At 40.5% G+C, this 16,801-nt stretch overlaps 1 protein-coding gene across 2 annotated transcripts in view; it reads left to right on the top strand.

Moving 5' to 3' along the window:
- The window catches only part of drd2l (dopamine receptor D2 like), a gene marked incomplete at its 3' end in the record, with an annotated part of 26,421 nt that overhangs the window by 4,607 nt on the left and 5,013 nt on the right, over positions 1-16,801 (top strand). The window contains 3 exon segments of one of the 2 annotated variants that reach the window (XM_032518214.1): positions 8,071-8,467; positions 11,007-11,116; positions 14,828-14,964. In XM_032518214.1, coding sequence (XP_032374105.1) covers positions 8,099-8,467; positions 11,007-11,116; positions 14,828-14,964 — 616 coding nt within the window. In that variant the 5' untranslated portion in view covers positions 8,071-8,098. 2 annotated transcript variants of the gene reach the window in all.

Consider the following 16,801-nt stretch of genomic DNA (forward strand, 5'->3'; position numbering starts at 1 on the left):
GAGTCCAAGACAAGACCGAGTCCAAAAAGGTTCGAGACCGAGTCCAAGACCAAAAAAAAGGTCTTACGCATGACAGTATCAAGACAATCATTTTTGGTTTCACTTTCCCTCCAATATTATTATCAACATAATAAAGACACCTGGACTCGGTCGAGACCAAAAGCTATATTGGACAAGACCAGTGGCCGAGATCGAGACAAGTCCGAGTCCAAATACTAGCGAGTCCGAGACCGGACTTGAGTACTACAGCCCTGGGTTTTTCTGAACTTAACCAGACTGTTCCCTTATTTGCCTCCAACTACTTAGTCATTATATTTATATTACTGATGATTCTTTATCTATAATGTAATAATGAAAATATTTTGTCAAAGTGCCAAGTGTCAACCCTACAGTTTCACCGCAATAATGACATTGAGATGTTTTTCCCAAAAATGTTTTTATTGAGCCAAAGATGATTGTACAGACAGTAAATTAGTCAAGGCAGCGCTCACTTTATTAGAACAGTAAAAGTAAAGTCACAACTATTAATCTGTATATATATAAAATATTCAGTACGGAAAAACACATATAAAGCACACAGTGGGAAACCAAACTATAAATAACAGAGAAACAAGGATTAAAAGGTAAGAGTGCATACAAGAGAGTCTCATCCCCCCTTACCCTACCCATTCCTCAATTTACTACTTATATTCATGACATTGAGGTGTTTGATCAAGAATATTATGACATGAGATTTTGTCCATCTCACCCAGCCCTATACAGCTGTGGTTGTTTTTTTTTTCAGTTGAAGGTGAAATGACACTTCAGTGTTGTAACGTTGAATCAAAATGACCGGCTTTTAAGAAGTGAAAAAAGCAGTTCTGTTGCTCAGATGAGTACTATTAGTCTAATCACTTTGATAGAACTAAGATACCGCTATGGTAAACTCATGATAATGGACATTATCACTGAATTTGAGTCTCAGCTTTCCCTACAATCTATTATTTTTTTGTCTTTGAACAGAGATAATGTATTTTAGAGGATGTGCTACAGTCATTTGAATAGGACAGCAGCTTTCTCATATGTCTTGAAGGATGAAAAAAAAATAAACAACCAAGGACGTCTTAGAGGAATTGTTCTTTTGTACATTTTTTCAAAGGCTGTTAAATAATGCAACACCCATTTTGTTGAGACATCAGACACAGATAAAGGACTTTTTCCCTCCTACTTCTATATTGTGTCTTTTGCTCTTAGGAATTTAGGTATGGTTACAATGAGAAGATTTCAGTCCATGCATTAATCCAGCATTTTACAGTTTGACTGTAGATGTTCACTGCCACCTCAATGTCTAGCATCTGACGATTGCAAACACAGCTGAAGACAGCTGGTGCACCGCATTATTCTGCTTCTTCAGTTTGCTTATTGTTTTCGGGTTCCATTTGTAATAAAATAAATGCATTACTTTGTTAATAAAACTACACTAGTGTTACGCTGGGTGACAGAGCAGACTCAAACACAAGAATAGAACAGGTTTATTCAAGTAAATTTGAAGAAAAGGGAAATGGGAAAGTGGTATCTGCACGGCAGAAACACAAAGTTAAGTCAGCGTACAACACAAGGTCAAGGAAAACCTCAAGAGTTTTAGAAGGCTTCCTGGGAGTTTCACCAGGGTGACTGGAGCAACAACCAAGCGAAGATGGTCTGTAGAGCCAGGGTTGAAATACTGATCTTGATTGTAGATGGGAGGCAGGTGTGAGTGGCGGGAGAAGGTGATGATGGCTTGATTACCAGGTGTGCGCTATCAGCTCACAGCAGCAGGCGGGAGAAAAGAAAACAAAGAAAACATAGCCGAGACAAACAGGGTAGGGCCAACAGGGAAACTAACCGTGGGAAAATAAAACCCAGATAGAAAATAGTAAACAAAACAAATACTCGTACCCCAGCCATCACAGTACCCCCTCCTCAACGGACGCCTCCAGGCAGACCGCCAGGCGGGTCCGGGTGGGTCCTTTAGAAGTCTCTCAGAACGGATACATCGAGGATTTGACTGGCAGGAATCCATGGTCATTCTTCCAGTCCATAGCTGGCCTAGTCCACTAGGTACCGGCAACCCTGACCTCTATGTCACACATCCAGGAGGCGGTGTACCGTATAGGCCGGGTGGCCGTTGATAATCGGCAGGCACTGCCACTGGGGCAGAGAGAGGACTGGTGGAGACCAGCTTGAGTTGTGAAACATGGAACACCGGATAGATCTTGGGATGAGTCGGGAGCTTGAGTCTGACGGCGATGGGATGTGGGACAGCCTTGATGGGATACAGACCCACAAACCAGGGAGTGAGCTTCTTAGAAGAGGTCTGAAACGGGAGGTCCTGGGAGGAAAGCTACACCTTCTTGCCTGACTGGTAGTCGGGAGCCGGTCTCCGATTGGCAATCAGCTAGGCGTTTGTTACGTGAAGCCATGTGTTGAAGGGGTGCCCTGGCCTCCCTCCATACTCGTTGACACTGTTGAAGGTGAGCCTGGACCAAAGGAACCACCACCTTCTCTTTCAGGGCTGGAATCCCATAGTGCACATGAATGGGGACATCCCAGTGGCAGTGCTGAGGAGGGAGTTGTGCGCGTACTCAACCCAAGTAAGGTGGACACTCCATGAGGAGGGGATATGGTACACCACACATCTGAGAGCTGCCCCCGGATCCTGGTTGGCTGCTTGGTCTGTCCGTTGATCTGAGGGTGGTAACCCAATGCCAAGCTGAATGTAGCGCAGAGGGCTTGGCAGAACGACCTCCAGACTTGAGATGTGAACTGAATCCCTGGTGAGAGACAATGACCAGGGACGACCGGGGCCCGGGAGGGGATGGAGCAGGGTGGGTTTGGTGTCTCGGGATCCGGGGCGATAGGACGAGGTGAAATTGAACCGCTTAAAGAACAAGGACCACCTAGCCTGGCGGGAATTGAGTCTCTGGGTGGTGTGGATGTATGAAAGGTTCTTATGATCAGTCCAGACTAGGAAGGGTTGTTGGGAGCCCTCCAACCAGTGCCTCTTTTCCCTTAAGGGCCAGTTTGATGGCTAACAGCTCCTGGTCCCCCACGTTGTAATTCTGCCCGGTGGGGGTCAACAACTAAGCAAGGGGGCTCTAAATAACAAGTTTGTCCATTTTTCTTTGGATTGAATAGGTTTAAACTGTGGTTTGTCAGTCCATAGTATCTTATCCAATTCCAAAGGTGCTAATCCTAGACTAACCTATTTATATTGTTACATTTTTAGAATAGTTATAGCACAAGCAACACACCTGTTTATTCCATCTTTTTAAACCAGTGGTTTAAGGGAAGATTCCATCCCTCTTGTTAGCAAAATGACCCAAATACATGCCCCTTGTTAACCTGCCATACCCCTTCTCCATCCCTTAATAGCAGAGAGAGCGCAGGGTAAAAGGAATTTGGTTCTAGTCTAGTCTGCCTGATTCCTAGATCTGTTATCTGAGTGAGGTTTGTGCAAGTTGAATCAGTGGTGTTGATCATGGCTCTGAAATATCAATAGCCTAACATTTCACAGTCATGGCACTGTCCATGGTGCTGAAGTAGCAGAAGGATTTGTAATTTCCTCTTTCAGTTCCTCCATGATTTCCCAATGATTTTTTTTTTAGATTTTGGAATGCTTGATGTTGCGGGAGCCTTTAAAAAAAAAATTGCATTAAAAGTTGCAAAACATTTTTTTGATAGTTCTCAAAAAATAAAGAGGAAACTTGTTTTGGGGAGAATAAAATTACTCTGGGCTGGGTTTTCCTAGTAACCTTACCAAAAAAGCTGAGGATGCTGCAAATGTTGGTATAATATGATAATGGCTGGTTGATTTAAGACTAAAAATAATAAGTTATTGAATGAATCAAATTGAGCAGCCCCGCCCACAGCAGAGAGCCGACAGGTTTGAAACAGCAGCTGCTTTCAGCGACATCAGAGTGAAAAATCATTACAGCGTACATTGATGTTAGAATGTATACAGGCTGGCAGGACGTTCTGACATGTTTGACATGTGAGATGTTTGAATCACACACATCTTGTAATACAAGGAAATGAATATGGCCACTTACGTGTGATGTCAACCCGTTCCTATTCCCACTTGGTTATTGAGTCGCACCAGAGACACCATGATTGGTTAAATTTGCGTGAATTGGCTCAATCGCGACATCGCGAAATCCAGGAGGGACTGATCTTTTCACTGAGCCCTGCCTTTTTGTCAATTTTATCTCATCTTAGGTGACAGCGGGGGTGGTATTAAAAAATAATTGTTTACGGGGTAGTTCGCTAGTCACAGGTGAACTAACAAAACAAATAATCCGTTCCCCCTAATGAACAAATCACCAACTCGTTGTAGGTATTATTGTGCACTTGACAACTTTTCTCTTCTTTCTGCCCTTTCATTTGTCAGGCCTGATTGAACCATTGTACAACATTTTGTACTTTGTTCACTAAACTTGATTTATTTTTGCAAACTCTTACTACAAAATAGCATCTAGTCTGAGAGAGGTCTTTTTACAACCTAAAAGCATGAAAGATCATTACAAAAGTAGTCCTCTCAGTTATCTAATTTTACTGAATCAAGCTTTTGTAGCAGGAGATTCCTAACTGTTTATGTTACCATAAGGTCTATTCCGTAGCTCAGGGGATTATTTTGTTAATTTAGATTATAAATAGAAATGTTGTGTTGTGGTCACACCACTGGAAAATACACATATTAGCTCCAATCAGTTTTTATAATAATAATAATAAAATAATAATTTTAATGGGGCAAAGCAAGCCCCGGTACCATATGAAGACTTCATCTTCTACTTTGCTGATTACTTTGACCCTACGCTTTATTGAAGCACAACACTGCAGTCTGTTATTGATGTAACAGCTTTTTCCTTTTCTGGTACTCTGTCTTTGGGGCATCTCTCTTTGACGTCTTTTAACTCATTTATGAAGGAATCTGAGGTGAGATTAGCTCAGTTTGGTTCAACCCCACAAACATAGCTGGCAGAAAGTTGTCTTTTGTTGATGCCAAAACTATTACAATATATCTGAGGTGTTTGCTGTTTATTTGTTTGCTCCTTGATATTGACCCTGATACACTGTATATCTCAAAAATAACTAATAATCTCCATTATCAACTGCTCACTCAAATGAGCTTTGCCAGATGAGCACTGGCCCTCTCCTTCACTCTGGGACGTTGCTGCCTGCTGTAGTGATTAGACTGACTTTCACCACAATTTAGATAATGTCTCCAAGTCCTCCACTGAATCAAATCAATATATATAACCCTGTGAAATCACTACATGTGGCACAAGGGATCATGTCAGGTGTTGTAGCCAGTGGTGCAAGCTCAACAGGTGAGGATTGATTATTATATTTGTTTGGCTCCACTCATCTTGGACATGTGTTGATCAGTGATTCAGATCACAAGTTAGGGTCAGAGAAGGACAGGTGATATGTACTGTAAGTGTGAGACATGTGATGGTGAGGAGATTGCCTTATTGGTGGTTTAAAGGTGATGGAATTCTCACAGAATTTATTCATGACCCTGGGATTGACGGGAAAGTTCATAGAATATATAATCAGAGATACTGCAAGTCAGTGGTCCGTTTTATCTCCCTGTTGCTGATGAATATTGTATCAGCTTTTTGCATGCCATTATACAGAGTGGTTGTCAGAGCATAGAGATAAGAGAGAGAAGACAAATTCTCATTTATCCTCATCATGCAGAAACACAAACCTTTAGGTGCTGGTTACTAATGAATAGATATAAGCAGGGGGTTGCAGTTTTTTATTATACATTATTGGTTCCTGGATTAAGCATTTTCTCTGGGGTATCCTCTATGTCTTAAAGAATAATTCCGGTCGATTCTAACATGTACCTCTGTTGTATGTAAATTTGGAGTGCTGTCAGTACAGAGAAAAATGAAAACAGTCGATGTTGCCTTGACCGTGTTATTCCTCTGCTAGAGTTAGCACCCAACCGCCTTTAACAGGACCAGTTTTAAACGTACTTTTAAGCCTCGTAACATGTTCAAAATGTCATTAAAAGTGCCTACCCATGTGCAGTGATTCCTGCAGAGTGAACACAGTGAATATGACTGCTATAAATGCGAGAGAAATGCATAAAAGTTCTTTCAGGGCGTTTTACAGTAACCACAACCGAGCTGGCGAGCGCAAATGTGACGTCATGAAAGCGCCGTAACTGTTTATATTCCCGCGTGGTGGTCGCAACACTAGTTGCAGTCTTCTCCTGAATAGAGGTGGCGCTAATGAGAAAAGGTTACCGACATTGCTATTTCTACGGACTAGAAGAAAAAGAAAAAGGTAAACAACGGCAGAACTGGCAGCAGCATTGCCATCAATGCTTCAATTTGATTCAATTACTTACTTTGTTGGATCAAGCCTTTCATTCGCCATAAAAGAACTCATCTTAACCCAGTAAGTTTACAAGAGAGACTTGCAGTCACTCTGAGAGTCCTGGCATCCGGTTACCCTCGAGCTCGTTCAGGCTTCCTGTTTCCGCTTTGTCACGCGCCGCTGAGAAGAAATCCTGGCGCGCCAGCAAGATCTACTTCATTTTGACGTCAAATTGCAAGCCTGGATGCGTTGACTGTAAAACGGCGATCACCTTAGTGTGAAAATCTTCAGGCGAATGCTGCATCACAAAGCAACCCCACAAATTATACTTTACTTGTGGTCTGATTTCAACAGGTCTACATATGTGGGACAAGATCAGGTTGTATGACAACAGAGACATACTCAGTCTTTGGTTTTAAATCTTCATATTCAAACTTTAAAAAGTGTGTATGTAGTTTTCTAAATGTCATAATCCTCCTTAATTATTCACAAAAATCTGAATAAATCTAAAAATGATACTTTATTTCAACTCTGTCTTACTGTATGAGTATTACCCCCTCTTCTGACTTCAAATGTTGCAGTAAAATGTTTGTAGTTTGCTGCTTTGGGCAGAACAGAGACTGCAGCTTGGATATGCTGGTTGTGATGGAATTAAATAGTTTTCGTAGTGAAAAAAAGAAAGTTTCAAAATATCCCTAAACAGCTCTTGCAGGATAATCCATTTTTTAACGGGTCCATCTGGAAAATATTTTAAAATTGCTTTTGCAAATATTTGATGAAAATGATGTGTATTTAAAAGAAAGCAAACCTTACTGCAGGGAGAAGACGCCAGACAACCAGCAGAAACAAAAACTCCTGCTCGAAAACTAACCAACCTTAAAGCTATAGTGCGTAGTTTCTGTTTCCCCCATGAGGAATTCTAAGTAATGACAACAACGCTGTTGGTGCGTCCACATGATACCAGCCTTCCGTGATTGTACACCACACCCAGCCCTCCTCCACGCAGTTGCTAGTAGCCAAGGAGGACACAGAAGATAAAAAAACAAACATGATAGACTCTTCAGAAAAGGTCATTATCTTCACTTGAGCTTCCGAGCGGGAAAGTCACCGGACGACACAATTTTCTGAACACAGAAATAATACAGAGAAATACAGGAATACAGAGAGAGTTGTGTTGAGCTGATCTTAATTAGCATTGTATCAACTCATTTGGCAATGGCTTGAATGTAATGAATGTTCATTAATATAAAAAAGTTACACACTAAAGCTTTAAATCTGTTGTTGAACGTCAAATCTTTCTTTTTAGTTAAGTTTATAGAGTTAAACTGATTGCATTTGTACAAAAGAGTTACTATCTTTCAGTCGACCTTTGAAACGCCCTAGGGGCTAAAAAGACCCTGTGGAGATCTGAGCGATCTTTTATCTCTGCTTCAGTCAGTGGTTTGGACAAAATGGAGAGACCTAGACTTGTGTGTATATAGGCAATGTGCGGTATTGTTTGTATGCATGTCCTATGTTGTCTCTTTTCTCTGAGGTGAGACCAAAGACATATTATAAACCCTGGGGCCACAATAACCTTTTCTTTCATGTGCCTCTGTTGTCAGATTCAGAAGCCAATCTTTGTTGGCTCTATTGTGAAACACTGAATCGAGTGCACAACGGGCCATTAAGCGTCCCAGTCGGGGCATAATTTTTTTCACCTTCTGTTTTTGTCATCAGTTTTCAGCCTGACTATGTCCACTGGAGTATGAACATGACTTCCCTCAACGAGTCAGAGGAGACCTCCACTCCCTCCTTCCCTCTCTCCTCCCTTGAACACAATTTCTCCCACTTTGTCACCCATGACCCGTCGTACTCCCCCATTTCCTTCCCCACCTCCTCACTGGCGCCCTCCAACTGCACCAGCTCCCTGTCAGCCTCCTCTCCTCCGTACAACTTCTACGCCGTGCTGCTGGTGCTCTTGATCTTCTGCGTGGTGTTCGGTAACGTGCTGGTCTGCGTGGCTGTTTCGAGGGAGCGCTCTCTTCAGACCACCACCAACTACCTCATCGTCTCACTGGCTGTGTCAGACCTGCTGCTGGCTACGCTGGTCATGCCCTGGGGCGTCTACCTGGAGGTGTGTGTACAATTATGTATGCTTATTCAGTGCTCTGACAAAAAAAAATAAATACACACACACCCTGAGCTTGATGCGCTGGGAACTAAATGTGGATGCAAATATTATGGATGGTGTCTTCTTGTTTCTCTACAAGTTTATTTTCCATTACAACACATGCTAAACAGAAGCAGTAACTTCAGATTTCAGAACGGCAGTTCCAGAACATTGAATCATTATTTCCATTAAAATTCTGATTATTTTCTCAGTTGATTGATGAATCATCATAGAGCTCTAATAACTAGTCGAGTAAACAATTAGTAAATCCACAGAAAATGAATTGACACTCTGGAAGAACAAGTTCTCTCAGGTCCAAAAAAGTGGCTGCTTCAGATGAGTTTATTCACTGTGCAGTGGAGACAGAAGTTCACAAAAGGCTGTCTGACTGTCTGAGAGTTTTCTGGTCATAGTTTTAATACAAAGTTACAGAATAAGCAACAGAATAACAAAAAGCTGAGAAGACATTCACTCACAGAACCGGAGTAGATTTGCATAGACCCAATACGTCGGCTCAAACTATTGAGTAAAGCCCCTTTGTTTAAAGGAAGTGCCAACTCTGTTGTAGCTGACTCCGGCTCTAAACAAAAGGTCTCACTCATAGTGATCAAAGTTAAATGCTTTGTTTTAACACTAAGCAAGACAGAAGGCAGGCAGACTTCTTTAAAACAGGAAATACTAAAAGTTTGTTGGTCTGAGAAAATATTAGGAACCTAATCAGTGAACAGTAAAGAGGATATCGGGACAAAATGAGACTTAATTAATTTTTCCAGGTAATTGATTTTTCCAGATTCTCAAATGTGAAGATTTGTTTCTTTCTTGTCATACATGATAGTAAACGGATGATTTTGGTTTGTTCACTTAAAGGTGCTCCAAGCTATGTCACACGTGTTTTAGGCTACAACATGTTTTTGTCACATACAGCAAACCTCTCCAAAATATCCGCGGGCTGTCTGTTCCAACAAAGTTGGTTTAGTCGCTAATGTGCGTTGTGGAAGTAGCCTACGTTCCAACTGCTGCTGCGATGATGGCTCAACCAACTCCTTTTTGTTGGTTATTGGCTGGAACACTGTTTACTATGGTTTGTGGTGCAGGTTGGCTCAGTTTTTTTTTGCTGCCGTTTGTAGACCCTGGGCTGTCTACAGAGTCCGCGTTTTTTTACAGTGTGTTCTTAGGACAGGCAGCTAGCCTTTTTGCTGTATGTGACAACAAATGTAGGCTAAAAAACGTGCAAAATCACTTAGAGCACCTTTTGAACAAGCAATTTGAGTACATCTTCCATGGGCTGCGGGACATTTTAAGAGATTTTTCCCTTTTTTATTCCCCCGGTGAATTAATAGTGACATAGTTAGTTGTTGCCTTAAATCAATCAGTTCATGAAATGTCAGTGAAAAGTGGAATATGCATGTGACATTCATCACATTCAACATTAGTCGACCAACAGTCACAAACCTAGAGATGTTCAGTTTATCACATAAGACGAAGAAAAGCAGCAAATATTAAAAACAGTTATTAAAAAAGTTGCAGATGAATTTTCTGTCAATTGACATACAGCTCTGTAACAAACACAGCTGGCCTGAAAAACCGAGAGTGTTAGGAAAATATCAAGTTGAGGTGTAAGAAAGACCAGCTAAACTGAAAATGTGCTGTATCTGACACTATGTTTGGAGGTATGGTAACAAGAAGATATTTCTTGCAAGGTAGAACTCAATAATAAACAGCCTGTCACATTGTCATGTATGTAATTTAATCCTGCAATATCAAGCTAACTGCCTTCAACATTTATGTGGGGTCCTGAACTTTTCCAGTGCTTTCTTCATAATATCTCTACTAACGCTGTCACACAATTTCCCTGAGCCTTAGGGGACATATTCAGATTGCTTTTTTTGTCCGACAAGCCGAGCAAAACCTAATCATTATAAGTTTACTCGCACTTAAGGCAAAAGAAAGCAGCAAGTTATCACCTTTTAGGAGTTCAGCTTTTTTTAGGAATCAACAAATGTTTGAATGACTCAAATGGTTAATAAATTGTCAAAATGTTACCGTTTAATTTAAAATGTACTCATAAGTTATCGGAACTTCAACTCCAGAATAAAAAAATGAAAACTCAAATTCAGTCCTCAGATGTCTGTCTCACAGACTATGAATATTTAATGTGCAAAAGGCAAAATATGAATTACTACATTCAATCCTTTTTATCTGTAAACCCGCATCTTTTTTTAATGTGATATTGGAGATACAAAAAAACTTTGTGGGTAAATTGGGTTACTTCAGAAATAAGTCATTGGGGCCCGCAGTAAGGAATAATAGAATTAAACATGAAGTACTTCTGAGGGATCCAGCCTGGTTAATATTAACGCTACTCCACCAGTCTTACAACATATTGTATCAGCCAAATATACAATATAAGTGGCGTAATTAAAGCCCTTGAAGGGTACATAAGTTATTGACTGAAAGTGAAGGAAAAATGTCTTTATGTCAGTTTGTGTTTGTTTTGTTGAAGGTGGTTGGAGAGTGGCACTTCAGTCTCATCCACTGTGACATCCTGCTCACCCTGGACGTCATGATGTGCACCGCCAGCATCCTCAACCTCTGCGCCATCAGCATCGACAGGTGGATTCTCCCTGGAACTTTACTCTTTAGTTTACTCTCTTTACTGGGGCATATTTCTCTAGTTTTTTTAATTCTTTGCTTCATTGAACATATAACACACTCTCATCGTCTTTCTCTCTTTTCTTACAATTTGGGAAAAAGAAACAAGGAGTTGATGTTAAAGAAATCAATATGTATTTTATTTACTTCATACTCTCCCCTAGCCTTGATCTTGATTGGTACAAGTTGGGCTAGACAGAGAGCTGGCAACACACTGCAATAAAAGTAAAACACGCATCCACTAAAAACATTTGTAAAAATGCACTTGTCTGGGGCACCTGGGTAGCTCACCTGGTTAAGTAAATGCCCCATAAATAAAGGTTCAGCCCTTGCTGCGGTGGCCACAGGTTTGATTCCAACCTCTAGATCTATGTTGCATGTCATTCTCCCTCTGTCTTGTCTAATTAAGGCCTAAAATGCCTGAAAAGAAATAATCCTAAAAAAAACATATGCACTTGTCACACTGCAGCAGGTTAGAAGCCCCACATACTTTAGTCATCTGTTTGCCTATCAGCAGGAAATGTCCGGCCTTCACTGTGTCTTTTACATTGTCCTCTGAAGCCATTAGAGTTTGTTCCTCGTGGATCAAGGAGACTGTGTTAGATGATTTGGCGTTCTGCCTGATGTCCTTTCCATGGGTTTAGGGTGAAGCGACCAGACGCCCAGCGAGCAGGCTGTCTGCCGCTACACTCTAATTACTCACACATTGAACCTGGACCAGTTCAGACTTTTTTTTTGTAATTTAGTGCAGTATCTCAGGATAGAGTCTAATTGCTTTGTCAAAGCTGTTGACGATAAAATATGCACTGCAGTTAGACAGTTCCATTGGCTTCATGCCTGATAAAGTTGTATTGGCTTCATGCCTGATAAAAATAAAACAGTGACTACAAGGTTAAAGTGCTGACAACTTTACTGTAAGGATGATTACGTCTATATTAGTGTCCTGTAACAGTCGGACTTGGAGCCCTTTTTATACACAGTCCTCCAGTTGTAAATGATAGAAAGCAGCATATTGGATAAAAGTAGCATAAACCCAAATATAGTCATCATATTCACTTTTTCTACTCCAAGATTTCTCTCCAATATTTCTTAATGTGCTGGGACTGTGATTACCTAATTAACAATCACTGATTACCAATCCACTCAACTATTTAAGTTTTATTTCTTTTCTAAATACACAGCGTTTACAAGAGGAAGTTTATTCCAGAGTCTGCATCCTATTTATTCATGACATTTTGGCTCTACAGTCTAGACATGAGCCTTAAATTAGAGGAGGGTTGCCTGTTCAGACCCTGTGCGGACCAAGTACGGAGCGTGGACTGGTAGCTGGAGAGGTGCCAGTTCACCTCATGGGCACTGCCAAAGTTCCCTTGAGTAAGGCACCAGTCCCTCAACTGTTGGGAGCGCCTTTAATGGGCAGCCCCTTAACTCTGACATCTCTCCATTAGGGCATGTTTAGCTCTTGTTTGTGCATGTGTGTGTAATTGGGGCCTGTGTGTAATAACGAACAACAGATAAAAAAAATAAAATAATTTTCCCTTGTTTGGTCATGAAAGTATCACTTAATCTTAATATAGTTTGCTTTTGTCCTGTCGCTATACAGCTAGGAATTAGAAATGTATATCTTTAGATCTAGACCATTGTCCTGCACATCTCCTACAGGACTCCTTCACAGTTGATATATTCCTGGGGTGAACTTAAGTACTACGCCTCCAACATCATGTTGCAGATGTTGACTCCTGAAACAACAAAGATCTTCTGGGAATTGAATCTATTAAAAGCTGAGTTTCATCTGTAGAGTCTTGGGTAACTGCTTGCAGTCTGAATTACAGCAAGACTGCATACACCTGCGCTTAAAGCAGACGGCTCGAATTGGTTTTGACATGCTGGCAGGTGTGTGTTTTGTGTCCTTGTGGGCTGTGAAACAGGCAATGACAGCTTGGCTGCGGTCGAAAAGTCAAAAAATTACCTCCTAAGTCCTTTTCCTAACCACTTTTTCTTAACCACAATGGTAAACGTCATGAGGTCAAGGAGAAGTGTTGAGAAGTATTCTAAAGGAATCAGGATAAGACTGCCCTTACCCTCGGCTGTAATCATGCGACAGAGCATGTTATTGATGTGGGTCTGTCAGCGCATCTGGATACTTTACCATGTGCGTTCTAAACGTGATGTTTTATGCAGGCTTATAAAGTGGACCACCCGGTGGAAAATATTACTTCATCACTATTTTTCCCCTTCTTATTCTGCAATAATTATGTTGTTTCATGTGAAGAACCCACTGCATGTCATTTTGTTATTATAAAACACTGGGCTGTAGTAGGGCTGCATGATATGAAGAAAATCTCTAATTCAGATTTTTTTCACGGTATTGGAAGGAATGATCATTTTTGTATCATTATTATCGTTTCTATTGAAAACTATTATTGAATATTTATTAACATTAAGATAAATTAAAATGATTAAAATAGGATTTTTGCAAATCTGTACCAAACAAAGATTTTTTGTTTCAGTCTATAGGATAAGATTTCACCACAATATTTAGAATGGTTTGACACGTATTTTTCCATTTACAAATATTGCGCCCCACTGCAATTTGGATATTGCACTAGTCCATATTGCGATTTCAATACAATTGCAACTAATTGTGCAGCCCTAGGCTGCAGGCTTTCTTGTACGAAAGGTTTTAAGCAAACAAAGTTTATTTTCATTATTGGTTGATCAGCTCACACTCCTGTCCACTCATTTTCATCCACATGAATCCTGATTAGAATGATTGTATGAAAATAATAGTTACATGTAGGCTATACAAGATAAGCAGAACGCATCAGACCTATAGATCTACTGTAGATAGATAGACATTAATGCGATTAATTGCGATTAAATATTTTAATCAACACTAGAAAATATACATAAACATGAGTCCAACATATTATTAGCAAAGATAAATTGGCCTATGTGTGATTTGTTTTTAATTTTACTCATTGATGACAGGCCAATAGGCCTGTAGGTAAGGTAACCATTCACAGATCCTAAGGATTCACTGTACTTCATGTATGTTTAACATTAAAACATGATGTATAAATGTCAATAATTGTTATTTGAATAGCTTTGTATTGTATGCACCATAAAAAAGGTGTGCGTGAAGTCTTTAGGCCGCCCTATTACACGCTATTGTAGTCCCAGTTTAACTCAATTTTATACAATATGTTGTGTGGGGTCCCTGCTCCGTCTCGTTCAGCTAAGGGGTCCTTGGCCTAAAAACATAGACCCCTGACTTAGACAGTTCCAATGGCTCTTATCATGGCAGCCACTTAACTACTTCCAGGTCATTTCACTCCGTCACTTCCTAAACAAATTTGACAATTCGACCGCAGCCACTTAAGTCTGTTTGAAGGGAAACTGGGAATCTGTTTGTCTGTGTTCTGTGTCAAGTGCCCGAGTTCACTTTAAAATGTGAGAACATGTCAATGGAATAATTAAGTCTGAAGGACATCAATATGTGTTTACTCTGTATTGACAATGTGTTCAAATGCATGCACCATGAGTGAGTGCGAGAGAGGCATGTGCTAATGTATTTTCTGTGTGCTTTATGCATCTTGTGTCGTGTGTCGTGTGTGTGTGTGTGTGTGTGTGTGTGTGTGTGTGTGTGTGTGTGTGTGTGCGCTATTGCAGATACACAGCAGTAGCCATGCCGATGCTCTACAACACCAGATACAGTTCCAGGAGGAGGGTGGCGGTGATGATTGCTGTGGTGTGGTTCCTCTCTTTTGCCATCTCCTGCCCTTTACTGTTTGGACTCAACAACACTGGTAACAGCTACATCTGATCCCTTCCCCTCAACTTTCTTCCCATTTACTAGTTAAGGTGTTGTGTCCACCCAGGGATTACAGTCTTAGTGCTCGGTCAATCCACAACGTGACAGAAGATTCATTCACATGTCCACACGAAACAGGTGCTGTGGTCTTGGTGAAGTAGTGACTACTTGCTGGTCGTGCAGCGGCTACACTCTTTGGACGTCACTGTCAAGACAGTTGTGCAACTGCTCAACGGCACTAATTCATATGTTATAGTTCACCAAAGATAAACTTATATAAAGATATAAAGATATAATATATACAAAGATATCTTATCCTTGCCTATTGCCTTTAGCTGAAAACAATTGACTTTAGTCCAAAATGTCTATCTTATAAATGCTGAGTTTTCTAAGGGCCAGCATCTTGAGCTGTGGTTCCTAACTTCAGGGGTGGGACCCCTAAATGGGCCCCTGTGGGGTCATCAGTTGATTAAAAGGATAACAAAGAAATGCAATGCTATTCCTTACACAAAACTTTGTTTTTTTTCAGACTTTTCTTGGATTTTTGCTTCTTCATCTTGTATAAAACTGAATACTTTCTCCTCTTCAGGCCTTTTAACAACACCACCCAGCCATGCATTACAATACTTTTTTTTTGAGGTGGAAAACGATTTTGGGATCCTTCATTTCACTTTCATTGAAGAACTTTGTTACAGGTGCAGCATTCACTGCTTTAGCTTCAGACTCTATTTAACGTGGTTGCTGTTTGGTCAGGAATGGGTCTTAGTTTTCTCTTTCACACCAATGCAAGTTAAGGCACAAAAAGGCTCTTTTAATTAATGTTAATATGGAAATGGGAGATTGGGTCTTTCATGGATAGTTTAGTCTGCAGCTGTTAATGGATGTTTTCTGAACTTTGCACTATTCTGCTAAGCCTAGCTAAGATTTAACTCACTGATAGAGCAGCACACACAATTTCTTTGCAGTGCTCTAATTTATCTGTCCCTGAATTTGATTATCAATCTTTAATCAGATAGTAAGGAAATCCCAAGCTGCTCATTCAACAGACAGACCTTATACCTAAATATCCATAAGCACAGATAAACAGACCATTCAGTAATTTCCCCATATGTTGTTCTCATTGAGGGAATGACAGATGTCGTCTGCCCTGCAAACAAGTAGGAGCACATAATCCTGGATTTGTTTGCTGTCTCGCAAAGGAGCAGCAGTGAAGATGCTCTACTGCTAACCCCTACTTTAATGAAGGCAGCTGCAAGGAGGGACTTAATGGGAAATGTGCTTGCATTGGTTTGAAAGAAAACCACTTGAGAATGAGTGGAAAACAAGAAGTTATGTGAGAGACAGCCTCAGTTGACGGTCAAAACACAGCAAAATACTGAAAGATTTAAAAAGACTCATTTCACTCTCTTCAGTAACAGGCTGCTCATAGATTCCAACATACAGTTTAAAAACTTCGTGGGTAAAATGATCCAACTACTTGCACCTCTAAGGCTGAGTTATTCCTCATCAACATTATCATCGTTGTTTGTTTCATCTGTTCAAAAAACAAAGTGTAAAAAAGAGGAATTGTGTGCTGGACTATTTCTTGGCTGAAAGCATTTTTTTGTTTAACATTTGAACAGAGCCAGAGTAGCATTTTCTCCCTTCTTCCAGGCTTGCATGAATGCTAAACTAAGCAAACCACCATCTGGCTAAATATGTAACAGACAGAGAAAGGGAGCAATTAATTTTCAGACGCTGTTGGAGCTAAATCCTGCTCCATCTCAGGGTTCATTCAATTAGTAGTCGAAATCTCAGATGTTGATGTGTGAATCCATTTTATTACATAGGAT

The sequence above is a fragment of the Etheostoma spectabile genome, chromosome 6, assembly GCF_008692095.1.
Source record: "Etheostoma spectabile isolate EspeVRDwgs_2016 chromosome 6, UIUC_Espe_1.0, whole genome shotgun sequence".
Classification (NCBI taxonomy): Eukaryota; Metazoa; Chordata; class Actinopteri; order Perciformes; family Percidae; genus Etheostoma; species Etheostoma spectabile.